Source organism: Rhinatrema bivittatum, chromosome 1 (assembly GCF_901001135.1).
Source record: "Rhinatrema bivittatum chromosome 1, aRhiBiv1.1, whole genome shotgun sequence".
NCBI lineage: Eukaryota > Metazoa > Chordata > Amphibia > Gymnophiona > Rhinatrematidae > Rhinatrema > Rhinatrema bivittatum.
In genome coordinates this window covers 788,297,347-788,317,840 of record NC_042615.1, presented here as the reverse complement: position 1 = coordinate 788,317,840, position 20,494 = coordinate 788,297,347, and the positions used below count along the sequence as shown (strand labels likewise).

At 43.7% G+C, this 20,494-nt stretch overlaps 1 protein-coding gene across 1 annotated transcript in view; it reads right to left on the bottom strand.

Moving 5' to 3' along the window:
- Positions 1–20,494, bottom strand: part of LOXHD1 (lipoxygenase homology domains 1) — a 557,082-nt gene that overhangs the window by 196,495 nt on the left and 340,093 nt on the right. Inside the window, exons 26-28 of the mRNA XM_029580624.1 lie at positions 16,359–16,510; positions 11,460–11,593; positions 4,146–4,300 (exon numbers count right to left, since the gene is read on the bottom strand). Coding sequence (XP_029436484.1) covers positions 4,146–4,300; positions 11,460–11,593; positions 16,359–16,510 — 441 coding nt within the window. The remainder of the gene's footprint in view (positions 1–4,145; positions 4,301–11,459; positions 11,594–16,358; positions 16,511–20,494) is intronic.

Sequence of the window (20,494 nt, the reverse complement as noted above, 5' to 3'; positions counted from 1 at the left end):
ATCATTAATAAATATATTGAAAAGCACTGTTCCAAGTACAAATCCCTGAGGCACTCCACTGTTTACCCTTTTCCACTGAGAAAATTGACCATTTAATCCTACTCTCTGTTTCCTGACTTTTAATCAGTTTGTAATCCATGAAAGGACATCGCCTCCTATCCCATGACTTTTTAGTTCTCTTAGAAGCCTCTCATGAGGGACTTTGTCAAACGCCTTCTGAAAATCCAAATACACTACATTTACGGGTTCACCTTTATCCACATGTTTATTAACCCCTTCAAAAGAATTAAGCAGATTTGTGAGGCAAGACTTCCCTTGGGTAAATCCATGTTGACTGTTTCATTAAACCATGTCTTTCTAAAAGCTCTATTATTTTGATCTTTAGAATAGTTTCCACTATTTTTCCTGGAACTGAAGTCAGGCTCATTGGTCTATAGTTTCCTGGATGGCACTAGTCCACCCTCAGCTTTTCTAGAGGGGGAGCATTGAGAGAGGGAGGAGAGGGGGAGATGCAAGATAGAGGGAGAGCAAAGGGGGAGAGATAGAAAGGGGAGGAGAGCGAGAGAGTGTGGTGGAGAGAGAAAAAAATTAAAGCTACAGCAAACTGGAATCCAAAGAAAACCTATAATATAATTAAATCCACCAGCTATAACTTAAACATGAACAACATGCAGACAGACAGTTTTAAACAGAAGCGGAGTAGTAAAACAGGTATATAGCCTGAACCCAGACTTCTTAATATCTACACGCATGATCTCTGCACAGCATTGGAGAGATCTTCAACTGCAAGACTCATCGGAATTTAACAGCAATTTGGGATACAAATTGTAAACTGAAAGGAGTTGCTGGGAGTCCAAACCTTTCACTGGTCATTGGAGTTCTCTGAAAATGGTTGAGAAGATGGTGTACTAGTGAGCCAGGCTCAGAAAGTGATCTTCACTACACTGGGAAAAGTTTCCCCTAAGTGAAATCTGCTTCTTCAGGCAAACCTCAATAATCCAAACCCTGGAATCAGGAGCTCAGTCTGCCCTTTACTTTGGTGGATCCAATGATGCTAAATTTATTCAAACCCAAAACTAGGGTGTTTTTAACAAGTTCCAGTTCTGCAGGCTACCACAGTAAGCAAGCAGACAGTAGCAAGAAATATAAATCAAAGCAGCACAACGAATTTCTTTATTACAAGAAATTCATTTCTGGCTGTTCAGGTTGTTCTTTTTTTACACTGACCTCATTGATTCCTCCTAGTGTTTCTTCCTCAATGGAAAAATGTACATAATAGGCTGGAAAAAAAGGCATGCACTCTCTGCAAGTCTCCCCTTTATACCACTAGATGTCACCATTGACATCATGAAGGTTTATTTATTTATTTATCTGCTTGTTTATTTATTTATTTATTTGGCATGTTGTATATTTCTCAAATTCATGATCGGTGAGGAGTACAGCATAACACTTATAAATGCATAAAAAAGACATAAAAGCAAAACAATACAGTCAACAATTTACACATTACATATTAAAAGCAACTTTAAAATAATAAGCTTTAACTTGCTTCCTAAAAGATTTTATGTCCTCAACAAGCCTTAGATCTTTAGGTAAATTATTTCATAACAAAGGCACTGTGTATGAAAACGCTCTTGTTCGTGTAGCCTGTCATCTGTAATCTCGAAAAGAGGGAACTTCCAACATATTGGTACCTCTTGACCTCAAAACTCAACCTGGTATATATTTTTGTAATGTCTTCACTAAACTACAGGGATTGTTTCCATATAGTAACTTCTGCACTAGCACTTCTATTTTAAATTGAACTCTTTGTGTTAATGGAAGCCAGTGCAGCTCCATAAGTACTGGACTTGTGTCCCAGACAAGCTTTCTTTCCTTGGGATCCTGCCAGGCCACTGAGCTTGATGGACTTTTGGTCTGAAGCAGTATGGCAAGTCTGATGCTCTTATGTGCTCTATCTGACTGACTCCACTTAATATATGTGCTGCTGCTGCATGCTATAATAGCTGTAGTTTAAAGGTACAAACACAATATACACTAGGGATGTGAATCATATTTTGACGATTTAAAACAATCGTCAGATATATTTTAAATCGTCAAAAATCGTTAGAGCCGCGATACAATAACAATTCCCCAGATTTATCGTCAAAAATCGTAAATCGGGGGAGGACAGGAAAACAGGCACACCAAAACAACCCTAAAACCCACCCCGACCCTTTAAAAGAAATCCCCCACCCTCCCGAACCCCCCCAAAATGTTTTAAATTACCTGGGGTCCAGTGGGGGGGTCCCGGCGTGATCTCCCGCTCTCGGGCCACGGCTGTGTTAAGAGAAATGGCGCCGGTGGCCCTTTGCCCTTATCATATGACAGGGCAAAGGTAGCACCGGCGCCATTTTGGTTCCTGTGACCCGACGTCACGAGTGCAGGAGATCGCTCCCGGACCCCCGCTGGATCCCCAGGGACTTTTGGCCAGCTTGGGGGGGCCTCCTGACCCCCACAAGACTTGCCAAAAGTCCAGCGGGGGTCCGGGAGCAACCTTCTGCACTCGGGCTGATTTGCCAATATTCAAAATGGCGCCGTCGCTACCTTTGCCCTCACTATGTCGACATAGTGAGGGCATAATGGCCCATTTTGACACTGGACCCCAGGTAATTAAAAACATTTTGGGGGGGTTCGGGAGGGTGGAGGATTTATTTTAAAGGGTCGGGGTGGGTTTTAGGGTTGTTTTGGTGTGTCAGTTTTCCCGCCCTCCCCCTCCCCCGATAAAACGATTTTTTAACCTAAAAAACTAAGACGATCAGATTCCCCCCCCCCTCAGCCAAAATCGATCGTTAAGACGATCGATCACACGATTCACATCCCTAATATACACACTCTACTGTTGAAACAAATACAATACAGTAAGCAGTAAGTAAAAATTAAACATAGACCATTTGGGACTAACAGCACCCTATTGTAAAGCCTACTAGACATTACCACAAGCTAAAATATAGACATTTCCAACAAGGAGAGTGTGTTTTCTGAGTGATTACCATGGTTCATCCTCCATAGGTTCCCTATAAGCATTAGATGGAGTCCACATCCTGGAGGAGTGGAGAGAAGAAGCAAGGGTGCTGGCCTGTTCTCTGGAGAGGCTTTCCAGTGGGAAGGCTACTTTCCACACAATTTTTCTACTATTTTGTGGCAGCGGGGGAGTTTCATCTTTGCTTTTTCCGCAAAGGTAGGAAAGTCCCAACCCTCTGCTAATCTTTTGGCTCAAGAATCTCTAGTGAGGTACTAGAAATCCACAGCTGTGAGCTGTTTTTTTTTTTTCTTCTGTTGGTGAAGACGGTGCATGCAAACCTTTGGAAGGTGTCCAGCACTTACATGTATGCAAAACAATCTGCAATTGTAACAGCAGAGCCAACACAGTTTCTGGGAAAGTCTTGAAGGCAAATGGAATCCAAAAGGGATCCCTAGACCTGCTTTTACAGCTTGGTATTTTGCATTTTACTTGTCGGGTTTAAACTGTATTATCTGGCTAATTAAAACTTTGGAAACTAGAACTTTGCAACCCTATTAGTTTTCAGTAAATGTTTGGTTTTGGAGCAACATTACTTTTCTGGGGATTTCTTTTCTGTTTGGGAGACTGTGTGAAGTGATCCCCTTGGGTCTTGCCACCCACTGGAGAGTCCTGATCTGGAACTGCGGCCACTTTCTCCCTACTCTGCAGTGTCTGAAGATGGCCTCTTACCTAAAACTGTGAGTGCCCAGTGGAAGTGGATTACCCTAAACAACTCAAAGATGAAATGCCTGCTGTATACAGCAACCTGGTCATTTTTATCCCCCTTCCTCAGAAGGTCTACAACAGAATCACAACCTTCCAGAGACCCTACTGAAAGTCATGAGCCCTAAAGGTGAATCTGAAAAAGACAAAATTATGATTTTTCATTTAAAAAATCTCTCCAACATAAATTAAAATTTTACCTAAATAACCAAGATGTAGGGCATGACCCCGATTACCTTGGTCTGACACAAAATACATCTGAGAGTTCTAAATTGGCTATAGAGAAACTACAAGAAAAATAAGGCTTTTGACATTAAAAAAAAAAAATCCTTGGAGAGAAAATCATCTAAACCAAGAACAAAAATGGGTCAATAATAACCTTTCTGCTCCAGACCCAGGGTTGCAACAGCCTGCTCCTCATCACTGTCGTCCTCATTTTTCTTCATAAAGGCTTCATCCATGGGCACCAGCTGCCTGGCTATCTGACCATCGTCTTCATCCACAGCTAGCCATCGCTGGCACGGGAAAAAATACCTACAGCACGAGAAGGACCAGAGGGTTTGAGCAACAAAATCTTTTAACCTCCATGAAACCTCTTTCCTATTGAGGAGTGAAAGGGTTCAAGCAGCTCACCTCTTGCATGCATTTTTTTTAGTGTTGGGCTTTCAGATCATGCACTGGCAACTCTTTTGTTCCAAACATCTAAAAAAAAATAAGGCAGCATTGCTAATAGGCATGTTGTCATGCCTTGGGGAGTCCACAGCCAAGAACCTGGTTTGGGTATGGGAGAGAAGAAAGAGAGAGACAGCCTTTGAAGACAAGTTGCATCTTGGGGGGCGGAGGATGGGGAGGGGGGGGGTGTGATACCCCAAAGAGAACCAGTTGTGCAATTGCTCAGAGGTTCCAGCATTCAGGAGGCAGTGATGGGGGTGGTTTACCCTGGTTTCAGCTCATCCAGTTGAGCTGTCATTCCAAACACTGTAAAGATGCCAGAACTTTGCTTTCAGATTTATTTCATCCATATAGTTTTAGATCAGTTTTAGTGTGGAGTTTTTTTATTTTACTATAGTGTTCGCTCTGCAGTGCTGAGAAGAGTTTGTGAACCCCCTCAGGACAGTGTGTATTTTAGCGCCATTTATACTAAAAGCATGATTAGATTTTAATCTAAACCTTGATGAAAGAGAAAGATAACCTAACTGAATAAAGAACCAACAAAATGGATAGAGTTTGATTATGTACTCAAAAAGTGATTGAATAATAAGTAGCCTTGCGTGAAAAAGTATGTGAGCCCTTCATTCAATAACTGGTGGCACTTCCTTGAGCAGCAATAACTTCAACTAAACATGTCCTATAACTGTAGATCAGTCTCTCACCGCACCCTTGAGGAATTCTGGCCCATTCTTCTACACAGAATTGTTTCTCTGCTCTGTGACATTTGAGGGCTTCCTGCATGAACAACCTGCTTCAGGTATTGCCACAACAGGATTTAGGTCAGGACTTTGATTTGGTCAATCTAAAACACAACATCTCCTCTTCTTCGATCATTCTGTAGTAGATTTACTTGAATGTTTTGGGTTGTTGCCTTGCTGTATGACCCGTCTTTGGCACAGTTGCAGCTGATGGATGGATGGACTGACATTCTCCTTGAGAATTTTCTGATTATAAAGCAGAATTCATGGTTCCATCAACGACGGCAAGCCGTCCAGGTCCTGATGCAGCAGAGCAGTTTTCACCATTTTTATTTAAAAAACATTTTTCTATTCCACCACCTCCAAAATATTGTTCAAGGTGGATCACAATATAGCTAATCATAACAACACAATACTAACATTAAAAATGGCGCGGGCCATCCAGTGCTCCTACCATGTGACAGGGGCCGGCCAATGGCACGGATACCCTGTCACATGGTAAGGGCAAAGGCCATCGGCGCCATTTTTATTAGTGGCAGCCGATGGCCCAAGAGCGGGAGATCGCTCCCAGGACCCCCTCTGGACCACCAGGTACCTGTAAAAAGTTTTTGGGGGGGTCAGGAGGGTGGGGGAAGCTAAGGGATTAGTTTTAAAGGGTCGGGTGGGTTTTTTGTTTATCGGCTCGGGTGCAGCCGATAAACAAAACAGCGATTGGGCCGGACGAAAAAAACCCCACGATGTGAATCGGAACCGGAATCAGAACCAATTCCGGTTCCGATTCACATTTCTAGTTAGCATGGAGTTCGCTTCCTCCTGGTTGCTGCGGATGGGATTTGCTCTCCGCAACCCTAGCTACTCTGCCTCCTCGGACTTTACTAGAGGTACCCGCTCCTTGGGGGCCTCGCTCTCTCTTTTTCTTTTCAGGTCGCAGTCCGGAACCGGTTTTCGCTCCTCGAGAGCCCACGTCCCGGACTTGCTCCTGAATACCACTTCTGCTAAGAAGTCATCACTGCTTACAACATCAGTGAGTTTCCATTTATCTCTCAGAGCTTTCCCTGGGATCAGGTACTCACTCTTCGAGGACCTAATGCATACCATCTCCTGGGCTGCTTTAAGAGACTATTGTGTGAGTGTTACCATCAAGGACTTATTCCAGAACTCTGTATATACTGTCTACTCACTTTCTTAGTTTCTCTACAGTTCAGCCATCTGGGGATCGCTGTTCCAGTACCTGAGGGACTACAGCCCAGCCGGGTGCTTCCAGCTCACTACTGCCACCTCTGGTGGTTTACTATATTGTCTAATAAAAGAACTCGTGTGTGTCTGTCTCCTACACTAAGCCTGACCAGTGGTCCCTCTTGGGATTTTCCCCGAGGGCGTAGTCACCTGCCACTGGTCCAAGGATCCACCCACAACTATTCTAAATAACAACAGCTTTATCAATAGAGCTCTCTGACATCAGATTGCTATCTCTCAGCAGAGCTTTAATGACAGATGGCAACTCCTCTACAGAGCTTTGTTAACAGATTAACAACAGATTGCTAGCTCCTAGCAGATTAACAACAAATTGCTAACTCCATGGATCTGGCTTGACTACCTGATTTCGGCTTAACTCCAGGGATCCAGCTTGTCTCCAAGGTTCTGGTTAACTCCAAGGATCCGGCTTGACTCCAGGGGTTCGGGTAACTACATGGATCCAGCACAATTCAATGCTTTGCAGGCTATACCGGGCCTGGCTCAGTGCATTGCGGAACAACAGGACGCCTTGGAAAAACATACTTCAGCTTTTCATCAGCTACAAACACAGAAAGTTCAAAATACTGCTTCTAACCATGAAAATCAGTTACAGGAGGTAACTTTAAAGACTGCTGTACCACTGGCAGCTCCGATCCGCTTCTCTGGAGAAATACAGAAGACTTGGGGCTTTTTAAACCAGTGCTGTATGCACTTTATCACAACCATCTTTATTTTCCTACTGCTCTCTCCAAGACTACCTACATCCTTTCTTACTTGGATGGTAGGGCCTTGTCTTGGGCATCTACTTTGTGGGAGCACAAGGACCCTATTTTGCAGGACATAGAAGGATTTATGGACTTATTTAAATCCGTTTTTGATGACCCTGCTCGAAATTCTGTAGCCGGTTTTGCTTTGGTGGATTTGAAGCAAGGCAACAGATCATTGCCTGAATTTTCCATAGAGTTTAAAACTCTTGCAGCAGAACTTTGCTGGGACCCCAAATGTCTCAAGACTGTCTTTTGCAGAGCCATGGATACCTGGTTAAAAGATAAGCTGGCTGCTCGTGAAACACCTGACTTGCTGGATGAATTAGTAGCCTTGGCTACTTGATCATCGGCTCTGGGACAAGGTGAAGGAACTCCGGCCCAGGATGTTATCTGGGTTGAATCAGGCTAGCTCTATATCTGCACCTCGAAAGGTTCCAGTAATTTCTGCTGCTGATAAAGATGAACCAATGCAACTTGGTCATGGACATTTGACTTCTAAAGAGAGAAGATTTCGGAAGAAGCGTGGCCTCTGCATGTACTGTGGTCAGCCTGGCCATAATGTCTCTACATGCTCCATTCATCTGGAACGGACAGGCCTAAGTCTTGCAGGAGGACTGTTCTTAGGCCTCTCCTCCGCTTTCTCTCCCAGTCTCCTTGACCTATGGACCGATATCATTTCAGATTCCTGCCCTGGTGGATTCAGGAGCAGGAGGCAACTTTTTTATCAGAAGTCTAGTGGAATATTTGAAGATTCCCCTCATCAAATTGAAAGATTCACTACTGTTATCTTCCATTCATGGAGAACCCTTCCCGGGTAATGTGACTTGCAAAACTGTACCAGTTACTCTTCGCACCGGAGCGCTTCATACAGAATCAATCTCCTTCTTTTTATTGGAAAAGGCTATACATCCTATTTTCTTGGGGTTACCCTGGCTGCAAGTACACCAAGCTCCAATTTGACTGGGCCTCCCTGGATCTGTCCCGCTGGGGTCCAGAATGCCATGGGAGATGTCTTAAGGAGATATCGCCTGTTTAGACAGGTTGTGGATTTTGAATTGGACTTTCTTGCATATAGGAGCCCTGTATCTCCTGCTGTATAATTTTATCCTTATTTATTGGAAAGGAGTTGGGAATTTTCCCTTCTGGAGATCCTGCTTGATTTTATTCTTTTAAGCCATTTTGGAGAATTCCCTGTGAGTGCTTGGTCCCCCATGTTGCAGTGGATTGGGGCGTCCCTGTGTTTAAGGCTGGATCATGGTGTAGGGAAGACCTGCAGTGAGCTATCTCTCCTTCCGAGGATGGATCTGACAGTGACCCAATGCAGAGGAGTTTCAACTTTAAACTAGCTGCCTTAGTGCACTATCTCCTTTGTTTTGAGGCAAGGCAGTTTTTCCACCCATTCTGCCTCTGTTATATTTTGGCCCCTTTTTGTAAGGGACTACATTTGTTCCACCTAGAACTGAGTGCCCTAGGTACCAGGGACTCAGATACCAATTATATTGGGAAAAGGTGTCTTTTATTCTGAGGGAAGCTGACAGTTGGAGAAATCATTCGAAGAGGGAATTCTGCCCATTATAGACAACAACAGGAGTTGAAGTGTTTTTCTAAAAACTGTGAATGCTGCTGACTCAAATGAGAAGATACTGAGAGGAGAGTGCTCATCAGGTACTACATAGGAGAACTAAAATATTTAAGAAGACTTCAGGAAAAGTATACAAACTGGGACTATATTCTGATAGAATATTGGGACTTTATTCTAACCACTCAACAGTGAGGAGAAAACAGAGAACAAAATTGGAACTTGAAAAGCAGGTTGAACTACCTTCTAGGAATGGGCATTCAGAAGAAACAAAAAAAGAAATGAGACAAAATTTCCTATTTCATTTCATTTCTTTCTCAAAGCAAAATGATTGAAAATCTGACGAAATTTCATTGGTTTTCATATTTTGTTTTGAAAACAAAAAATAGATCCATTGGCCTAGGACCAGGGCCAAAGCTAAGGTCTCACCTAGGGAACAAACAAGGCCAAAATCAGGGTCCTCAGCCTATGCCCAAGCGCGACACTGGGGCCTGAACCTAGGCCCAAGGCCAGGGCCTTCCGCAGCCCGATGCAGAAAGTGCAGCCTAAGGCCGAGCACAACACCGGGGTCTTGACCAAGGCCCGAGCCCAATACCAGGGCCTTGGCCAACACTCCAAAAATTGAAAATAATTACCTGCTTCATCAGGGATCCAGTGTCGTGGTCCAAGCCCAAGCCCAATACCTGATCCTCGGCTTAGGCCCAGGCCAAACATCATGACCTGGTCCGGAGACCAGGTCCTGATGCTAGGGCCTTGGCCTGGACCCAGGCCTGATGCTAGAACCTGACCAGGAGGTCAGGACCCGATGCCTGGGCATCAGTCCGACACCGTGGCCCAGTCTAGAAACCGGGTCCTGATGCCAGGGCTTCAGTCCCAACCTCTAAGCCTGAGCTTAGGCTGGTGCCGAGGCTCAGGCCTAATACTGTGACTGTCCGGAGACAGAATTAGGTTGCCCTACATCACAATGGTGCCCTCCACTGGGGAGGAAGCACCAGAGTTAACTCCAGTGCCTCCCAAGCGCACGGCATCATTTCCTCAAAAAAGAAAGAAGACAGATGACTCTGAGGCCTGGGCCTTACCCTGGGATGAGGTCTCGGGATCAGGACCTGGCCTCCAAGCCAAGCCCCAGCCTTGGACCTGGGTACAGGCTGAGGTCCTGGTGTCGTAAACCAATCTTTGGACCAGTCTGCGGCATCAGGTTGGGCTGGACCCCTATCTAGGCCAAGGCCCAAGCATCGAGACCTGGCCTCCATTGGGTCCTGTCATCCTTCCTGTATCTGGGCCAAGGCACCGGCATCAGAAACTGGTCTCTGGACCAGGCTGTGGCATCGGGCCTGAACCTGTACCCTGGCCTAGGTGTTGGGACCTGGCTTATAGGCTGGGACTTGGTGTTGGGCTTGGGTCAAGGCTGAGGCCCAGGCATCGGGGCACGGCCTCTGGGTTGGATCCTGGTGTCAGGCAAGGGTACAGGCCGAGGCCCAAGCATCAGGCACACATTTTCAGAACAGGATCCTGCCTTGTTCTAGGCTAAGGCCCAGGTGTTGAGTTCAGGCCTCGAAGCATGGGCCTTGCTTAGGGCCAAGGCCAAAGTGTCAGCACCCTACTGTGGCCTAGGCCTACACAAGGCCAAGGCTTCAGTCTGGTCCTAGATGTTAGGACCAGGTCTTGAAACTTGGTCCCGACGCCTAGGCCAGGCTGAAGGTTTGGCCTTGCATAGGCCTATGTTGCTGTAGGTTGCTGCAAACTCAGCCTAGGCTATACAAAATGCCCAGACTTCAGTCCGGGCCTAGGCCTCAGCACTGGATCCCCTCCAGACCAGTTAATTGTGGACTGGGCAGGATCCTGGCCCCCACACTTTTTGGGTGGGGGGCATTGGAGGCCTTGGGAGGCACTGTTTCTTATTTTTTAAATTTCTATTTTTGTTTTTTTAACTAAATAAACAAAATAAACATTAGATGAAATGAAATGGGAATTTTGTATGATTTTATTGTTATGTTTTTATGTTTTATGTATTATTTTAGTTTGTTGTTCATCACTTTGGGCTTTATTAACAGAAAAGTAATCAACATGAATAAATAACTAAATAAATAACTAAATAACTAAATAAATAAATGTAAAAATGAAAAGAAAAACAAAACAAAGATTTTCTTCTTCCCACCCCTACTATCTTCAGTCTAGGAAATCTGAGTAATTGGAGAAACTGGAGTAACTGTTGAAAGTTTCCATTCCTGCAATTTTTTACAGTAACGTACTGTGTGAGCTTATACTGTATCTGTCCCTGGAACCAAATGGTCTTCAGTTTCAGGACTCGTGTATATTTTATTTTCCAAACCTGATTTTTTTTTTTTTTTGGATGCAGGTACAGAAACACAATTGGCCAACTGGTTCCATCTTTAAATTTCAAGTCAGCTCGATCCATTCCTGGTTTTACCCCATACTTTGTACGGATATATAGTTCTAACTTCTTTAGGAAAACATGACTACAGGTTCATGGGTTCAGTGAAGTAAAGCCAGGACTGGATGAAACTAGTCTGAAAAACTGAAGCCAGTTGGGAATCCTGAGCTGAACTGCTGTTCTATCTTGCATGCGTCAATTTGTGTAACCTTGGTTATTAGCAAAACTGGACCTTGCTTGATTCCAAAGTAGTGTATAAAAAATGTACAAAGTTAAGTGAATTAATGAAATTCAGAACACTGCTCACGTGGTACTGTCTTTGCAGTCTATGATCTCCACTCGGTCCAGGAACCAAGCTGCGTTGGCTCCTGAGTTGTCATGGCGGATGCGCAGCTTCTTCAACACTCCCAGTTCAATGGCCTTGATGGTGAAAATATCCTCCTGCAGAAGCAACACACAATGGAGAGATGTTGCCAGCTGTGGCTAGAGTGACGGTAACATCAGGCCCTCTCTCTGGTTGCTGAAATGTGATGGTGACTTGCTGGACCCACTCAGGATGCTGTGCTTTCAGGCAATTTGCAAATATTTAGTGACAAAGCCCTGGGAAAGCGCTATATACATTTACCACTATTTTGATACCATCCACAGGCCAGGCAAAGAGTAGCACCAGAGGGGGCTTCACTCACCTGACACTTCCTCCTGGAAGACACCTCACTAATCTGGCATCTAGAAAGGCAAGTGTGGGAGAAAACTAGAAAAATAAGGATTATGTTGTTTCCCTGATGAAAAAATATGTGAAGAAGAGAGTAAGGTGAGAAAGCGTTGGAGCAAAATCCACAGGAAAAGCCAGTGAAGACTCTTGATAAGTTTAAACATGGTCTCTGGCTTTCTGTGGCAGCTCATGGGTAGATTCCATGGCAAAGGGTTAGAGAATTCTATGGCTCCATTTTTGAAACTGTGTGTCAGTTCTACAGGATAGGTGCAGAAGTGTACATATATTTGTGCATATGTGCAAAAGCCGACTTTTAATGAAAGCCCTTCAGCTTTTGATTATTTTACTTTAAGAAAAGGTTTTGCAGGCTTCTGAATAATTTGTAAAATTCTCTTTCCTTTTTCTATTTTGTTATGACTATTATTATGATTTCAGCAGTCATGCAGCATCCTGAAGAAGGGTGCTTTACAACAAATTGCATATAGATACGAGTCTCTGTCCCAGCCTACAAACTAATAAATTAACTGGAAGATAAAATTATTTGTCCAAGGTCACAATGAATTTAGTTCTCATACTTTTATTTTTATTTTAACGTTTCATTCTTTGTTCTCTCTTTTGTGTCTTTTCTATTTTGCTCTGGTTCTTTTTTCCCCATCCCACTCTCATTACTGCATGTAGTTCTCCTCGAACATGTACCTCGAGCCTGTCTCTGTTCGACTTTAGTCTATTACCCATTCCTCCACTTCTCTTCCCTCCCCTCTCCTCTTTTTTCTCATCTCTTCCCTCTCACTCCATCCCTCCATTCTCCTTCCCTTCTCCTTCAGTCCCTCATTCCATTCCTCCCATCTCCAAACTTTCATTCATCTTGTTCCCCCTGCTCCCTCAAATCTCTCATTCTATGACATTTCCCCTCTACTCTTTCAATCCATTCCTTTCCCCCAGCCTTTAAGTCCATGTCCCTTCTCCCCTCCAATCTCTCATTCAGATTCCAGCTACCACTGTCATCTTCCAATATCCTTCTGAGCCACTCCCCCCCATCCCCTGCCTCATAGCTTCAGCAGCTGCAGTGGGAGGAGAAGGGGCAGTAAGATGCAGAGGCTGCAGTCCATGGTTGGGGTAAGGGCGTAGCAATACAGAGCAGATGCTGCTTGCAGCTGCCGGAAGAGAAGATGGCCACAATGGCGGTGAGATGGAGAAGAGGAGGTAGCAGAAATGTGCTATGTAATTCCATGACAAATGACAAACTCTGTGGTAGCTGTTGTGGCCAGGGTTTAGCAGCAAAAAGAGATTCTGAATTTAGGCAAGAGACAATATTCAAGTAAATTTTCAAAGGGCCATGGGCATAAAAAAACCGTGGGTTACATGCATGGCCAGGCCTTGCACGCACTGTGTGCATTTCAGGTAGCTAGGTACCTGAAATGCACCTGCGCGCGCCGATCCTATTTTGCATAGGCCCGGCGACGTGCGCAAGCCCCAGGACGCATGTATGTCCCGGGGCTTTAAAAAAGGGGCGAGGAGTGGGCGGGGCGGTCTGGGGGTAGGGCAGGAGCGAGACCGAGGCCTCCGGCACAGCGGCCATACCGGGGGATCGCGCGCTGGCCCAGAGGCAGGTGCAACTTATAAAATAAAGGTGGGGGGGGGTGATTTAGGTAGGGCTGGGGGGCGGGTTAGGTAGGGGAAGGGAGGGGAAGGTGGGGGGGGGGGGGCAGAAGGAAAGTTCCCTCTGAGGCCCCCTTGCGTGCGCCAACCCCGGGTGTAGATTTGTGCGAGCCAGGTTGCATGCACAAATCTACGCCTGCGCATAGCTACTAAAATCTGGCCCATAAAGCGTAACTTGAAAAGGTTCAGAGAAGGGCAATAAACATGATAAAGAAGATGGCACAGCACCCTTATGAAAAACGGTTAAGCAGGTTAGGACTCCATCTTGGAGAAGAGACGACTAAGAAAGGATATGATATAGGTTTATAAAATCATGCGTGGGATGGAAAAGTTAAATGGCAGATACTTATTTACCCTTTCAAATAGTACTTAGGGGACATGCGATGAAACTAATAGACAGAAAATTTAAAGCAAATGAGACAAAGTATTTTTCACTCAACATCCAATGTAACTGAGGAATTTGTTGCTGGAGGAAATGGCGATTAGTGGAGTTGGGTTTAAAAGGGGTTTAGATGAGTTCCTGGAGAAAAGGTCCATAAACAATTATTAGCCACCATTTAACCCTGGCAGTGGACAAGAAGGAACTGATCTACTCTCTGAATTTGCTGGATATATGTGATCCAGTTTGTTAGAGACAAGATGTTGGGCTCGTTGGACATTTGGTCTTACCCAGCATAGTATATCTTATGTTCTGATGTTGTATCATATTTGAAACACCAAGTTCATTTTTTTGCTTTATCATGAATAGATGATTGTTTTCTGAGCTTTTTTAGTTGGGCTGGTAGATCTCAAATGCAACGTGCATTATGTCAAGCACAACAATGGAGTACAGAAGAGTGAAAAGCGTTTACAACTGTGAAGGATGGATACAAACTTACAAATAAGAGGTAAGAAAAATCAAGTTAGTGAAAAATGAAAAAGTTCTTACAGTTGGTTCAAACAGAAAAACTGTAATGTGATAAACAACTCGCACAGATAATAAAATAATTGTGATTTATAATGGCTAAATATGTGATTCGAATGAAATGAAAAAAGCCACAGACCCCATGACAAGACTTTCCAACCAAAGACTTTCTCAAAACGCTTGGCCCCTGAGAAGCTTTTAATTTCCTCATTATCCAAATATGCAAATGAAAGGAAGGCTCTCGGCCAATGAATATGATTTAACAAGCAGAGGGGCTACATTCGTCCCAAGGGGTAAAAATCCATGCAGATATAAGGGACCCCCTAGATCCCTAAACCCTGTTGCTCCTATTAGGACCAGCGAGGAGAGTCCAAGCTTTTCCCAGCACTTCCTTTCAGACTGCAGGGACCGGCCACCCAACTGGAATAAATGCAGACAGAAGAGTAAATAGGTGTGGCCATTTTGAGTTGATTTTGGAGGAGAAGGAGAGTTTCGGAGTTCTGAGTCTCTAACAACTCTTGGGCCTCACGGCTGGAGAACAGAGAGAGAGAGAGAGAAATGCAGTCTCCCTCTCTAGCACCCCATGGTCTGGAAGGGATTGTCCCCAGAAAAAGAAGTGGAAGAGTTTTTGTGTAGAGTTTTGGTTGTGCGGAGAGACTTGGTTACCAGCTTCCAGGAGGATTTTTTTTCCCCTGCCTGGAGGGGTAATCAAGAGAGAATAGTGTGATCCTACTGCCCATACAAGGGGGACAGCAGTGACTTGGCCCTGAAAGGTCAGTGCTGTTGGAGAAATGTTGCTCCTATTTTGTTTGGGAGGAATTTTCGGTGTCACCATTCCTGCCTGTAAGAAATGTAAGAGGAATGTGGGGTTTTTGGGGGACTGTATCAGAGAGGCCCCTGTACCATCAGAGAGGAGTGAGAAACCCAGTACCCATTTTGGAGCCCCTTTTTCCCCCTGGGAAAGAAGGGTAGCCCAGGTGCTAGTTGTCTCACACAGCATTTGAACAGAGATGCAGACTTGTGACAGAAACACTTTTGAATTTGCTTTGGAAGATCAATCGGAGGCTGGCTGGTTACTGTTTTTCTATTTTTGAGACTTGATTACAGTAAAATTTTGATTTTGGAACACCCCAGCATTACAAAATAATGAAGGGACATGAACGAGTTAATGGAAACTGGTTATTTACTCTCTCAGATAATAGAAGGACCAGGGGACACTCCATGAAGTTAGCAAGTAGCTCATTTAAGACACATCGAAAAAAAAATGTTTCGCTCAGTGCATAGTTAAGCTTTGGAATTGATTGCAGAGGATGTGGTTACAGCAGTTAGTGTAACTGGGTTTAAAAAAGGTTTACATAAATTTCTAGAGGAAAAATCTATAAACTACTATTACGATAATTAATAAGCAATAGTAGCTTGTGATCTATCTAATGTTTGGGTACTTTCCTGGTACCTTTGACTTGGATTGGTCACTGTTGGAAAGAGGATACTGGACTTGTTGGACTCTTGGTCTGACCCAGTATGACATATTTTATGTTCTTAATAGTCCCGTGCAGGTCTTTTGAGTACTAGAGAGACAATCTCCTAGCAAAACCACTGACAGGGAGAGACTGAGCCATCCCAGGCACCTTGGGCCCTGTATGTTGAACCCTCCTCCTTGCCAAAATCGGCCTCTGGAGCCTGTTGAGAGCTGTCTGGCTCCAGGACTCAGTAATTCCTAAAAAGGGGGTTTCACAAGGCTGATTTTTCATATAGGGGATGACTAATTGCAGCTCATTCTGGACATTGGACCCTCAAAAATGTTGATTTTGTCACAAGATTGAAAGATACTTTGCTAAAGGTATAACTGTATTCTATTAAGTATGACAGAAAACCTAGGTCAAAGACAACCATGTGTGCGTCACCTGCCTTAGTGGAAGTAAAAACCATACCTGTCGCCTCTCAAACTTATTCAGGTGGTTTGACTTCTTCAGTTGGCGCTCACCAGTGTCCCCTATTTCTCCATAGATGGTCACATAGACGTTGGCATCAGTACCGGCCCCCAAAACACTCCCAGTAAGTACGTGGATTTCGTAGGTGTTCTCTGTAAAAGGCAGTGAGCAGAGAAAGATTCACTGAGGTTTTTTCCCCGTAGACACAGAATAGCAGGAAAGCTTTACTGAAGCAGTCCCCTAAGAGACCAGAAACCAGCACTTACTGAATGAGTTTATTTATTTAACACATTTCTTACTCGTTTCCCCATTTTATGTTAAGCTGAGAAATAGCAAAATAATACAGTCAAATAACAATGAAATAAAAGTATCAATACCAACAAATTTATAAAAAGTAATTTAAAAGGAATACACATAAATATACCTTAGCAATCAACATAGAGACCTAAAGCCCATAAGAGCCAATCCCTAACCCAGTGCTAAAATTGAAACCAAAATATGGATGGCTACAGGCAAATTCATAATTTAATTAACCATCCAACATACCATAAAAATAAAGTAAATAAAATAATGCAGAAAGGAAAAAACATAACACAGCCCAAATGCTTTCTCAAAGAGCTTTGTCTTCAAGAAGCAACAAAACCATGCATAACCACCATTGGTATGGTGCACGTGTGCTTTCTCTGAGAGAATTGTTTTGGTAATGGAAGGGATGTAGACATGTCATCAAAGTTTGGGGTTAGACACCAAGATGTTGCGGTCCCGGTCGCTACGATTTCCGATTTCGGAGCGGCCTCGGAGGGAATGGAGGCAGGCTGCGCGGCTCGGCGCGCGCCGGCTGCCCAAAATCGGCAGCCTTGCGCGCGCCGATCCTGGATTTTAGAAGATACACGCGTATCTACTAAAATCCAGTGTACTTTTGTTTGCGACTGGTGCGCCAACAAAAGTACGCGAACGCGCATTTTTTTAAAATCTACCCCATAGTGATCAATATAATAACATAAAAAGACCCAACAAAACAGACATAAAAAACAACTCAAAAAACAACTAAAATATGCAAAACAATACTGTGAATTTATCACAATCAAGCAAGGTAGGCAGCTAAATATAACCACCAGATAACATTTAATTAAAAGCAAGAATATAATCTAGGCCTTGCAATCTTTCCTAAAAATCTCAACTCCCAAGGGATGCTATTCCAAATATCAGGGCCCACAACTGAAAAGGCCTTTTTTCTAGTTCCAGTCTGACATCATTAATCGAAGGGACACATACAAGAGCATCTTGTGTAGAATATAATCCTTCATCCTTTATTTGTAGTTGTCCTGTCCATAAAAGGAAATCATTCACATGAATCTATCCACAAATGGTCTCCATGTAATCCTTAATCTCTGTTTGCTGTGATGAACTCAATCTCTTTCCGCACATCAATATAAATCAGCATAGCAGCTCTCAACACTGGAGCCTCACCTGTCATTCACAAGGGCTCTGGCATTGTATTCCCTGTCCTATATCCCCAGCAGCAGTGACATATTAAAGGCGGCTCTGCTTTCACACATTCACTCCTACAACATATCCATCTCACATACTGGGAAAATGACCTGTCCAATAGGAAGGAAGCATTGTTCATATTCTTTTTTGCAGATTGGTACAGGGATTCTGTACCAATCTGCACTAAGACATGTTGACAAACATGCCAGACACAAAGGAATGGACATTTTTAGACATGGAAGATTGACAGCTTCCACTAAGTTTTACTGACCCATTTATAAAAGACTTGCCTTGCATGTCTGTTCAGGGGAAACAGATATCAGGATGAAGACTTTTTAAATAGCTTAACAAAGTTGCAATTTTTTGATTACATTGAGGTCGATATTCAAAATATTTGTGTGTTAAAATTGTTTTTTTAATGTATAAATCTAACCAGTTAAACATTCTCCTTGGGAGGGGGGAGGAGTCAAGATGGCAGCATGTAGGTAGCATAGCTCTGTGCTGCTCCGCTCTACTTGCTTTTTTTCTTTGATATTGCCATACCACCTAAACGGAAATGCAGAGTTCAGGTTTTTCCCTCTGCAACCCGCCCGCTCCCAGGTCAGCGTTCCATCAATGAGTTTGCTGCCGACTCTCCTGTGTCAGGGGACAGGATCCCCATTGGCGGGTCTGCGAGAGGAGCATCAGCTTCATCTGGAGATCTTACATCACAACTGGCACAATGCTTCTCCTCCCCCTTTATGGGACTCGTATCTCTGGATGATGATTTCATCAGAGCCGCTTCAGAGGGAGATGCCGTGGGAGGAGTGGTTGGAATTCAGGCTTCGACATCGGTGGCAGTGAGCTCTATTGTGGACCATCCAGGAACTTTCCAATTTGGTGTTTCTTCGGGCGGTGAGTCCACTTTTTCTGCTATTATGGCAATTTAGTGCCTCCCTGCTCCATTACATCACCTGGAAAGCCCACTGTAGCTTCTTTCCCCAAGCCAGCCATGGTGATTTTGGACTCCATTTGGGATCTAGTATCTAAACTGGGCTCAGATTTTCATTAGTGTTCCTCCAAAGTTTCTTCAATTTCTTCAAAATAGGATGACCTGACTCAGGATCATAACTCCTAATTGACAGCTCATCATACTAATAGGTTTCAAATCTTGGAAGATGATATGAAATCCATCCAGAATGGTAATGCTTCACTAATCCAGGAACGTAATGTTTTAACTAGGAAAGTAAAATCCATTGAAAATCGTTTAAGGCATTTAAACTTGTGATTATTAAACTTTCCTAGAGTTATTGGAGAATTGCCAAGAGTTACACCATGGAAGTACTTCACTGAAATATTACATATTTCCCCAGAGAATTTTCCTTCTTTCAACAAAGTTATGTTTTTCCATTTCAACGTCCTAGAGTTAATGAGGTGCAACCTCCACTTGATTTGGGAAACTTATTATCGAAAGGGTAACGTTACTGGCCTCTTTTGTGTATGAACAAGATAAAACCTTGATGTAGTTATTTTCAGAATATGGGGGTTTATATTCTGGGTCAGTTCGTACAAATTTTCCCTAACTTGGCTAAAGCTACTCAGGAGAGGAGAAAGGGTAGCTTTGGGCCTCATTTTCCAATATCGCATAAAGGGGTGTTACCTTATGCTAATAAGCATGTATATTGCAATAACAGCTATGCAACACACTCTTAGCACAAATCATGCTATTAACCCAATTTGAGCTACATTGCCAGTATATATCATGGTTCATGATGTTTCCAGACAGCCTGTTTCAGTGTATATATATATGAGAGAGAGAGAGAGAGAGAGAGAGAGAAAGAGAGAGAGAGAGACTTTCTATATTGCCTCTTCCCTAGACAGGTATTTGTATCCCTATGGGAGGCCCACCTGGTAACTCGAGGTGAGGTTTAGGTATTAGTGTAGGGGGTTAGAGGCCACCTTGACATTCAACGTGAGACGTACGAACAGAACAGTGGTCTCTTGTGAAGATTTGATGGCCTTCGGAGTGAGATTTGGACAATGTTCTCTCCACCTAGCTTGTTGTTGCCCAGGTAGAGTGTCCATCAAGGCTGTCTGGAAACATCGTGAACCGCGATAAACCTTTACCGGCCTCTAGCGCACAACGTACCGCAAATGAAAGAGTTGTAGCTATTGGCCGCGTTAGGAGCCGCGCTAACACTGCGGCTGTTTCGCGGCACACGAAAACTCTTTCCTACTTTACATATGCTCTGCCCCAACTCCGCCCCCTGAATACAAAATTAAAAATTTGCATTCGCAAATCACGTTAACAGCTGTTAGCGCGATTTGCGGAATTAACTCCCGCGGTAACTCCTTGGAAAATGACCCCTTTATGTCAGGAAACTCAGTCTTTAGGTGCATCTTTTTTGTTGAGATACCCATGTAAAGGTATCATTAAGTTTAATGCCGATTGTTATATTTTTTTTACTCTTGAATAACTAAGATTATTTATAGGTTCCAGAAAGCGGATCCCTTCTTCTACTTCCCCTAATATGAATCCTAGTAACAATCAGGCCGATACAGTACAATGCGCTCCGGTGGAGCACACTGTTAACCGGCATTTGGACGCGCGTTTTTGACTAATAGGGCCATCAACATGCAAATGCATGTTGATGGCCCTATTAGTC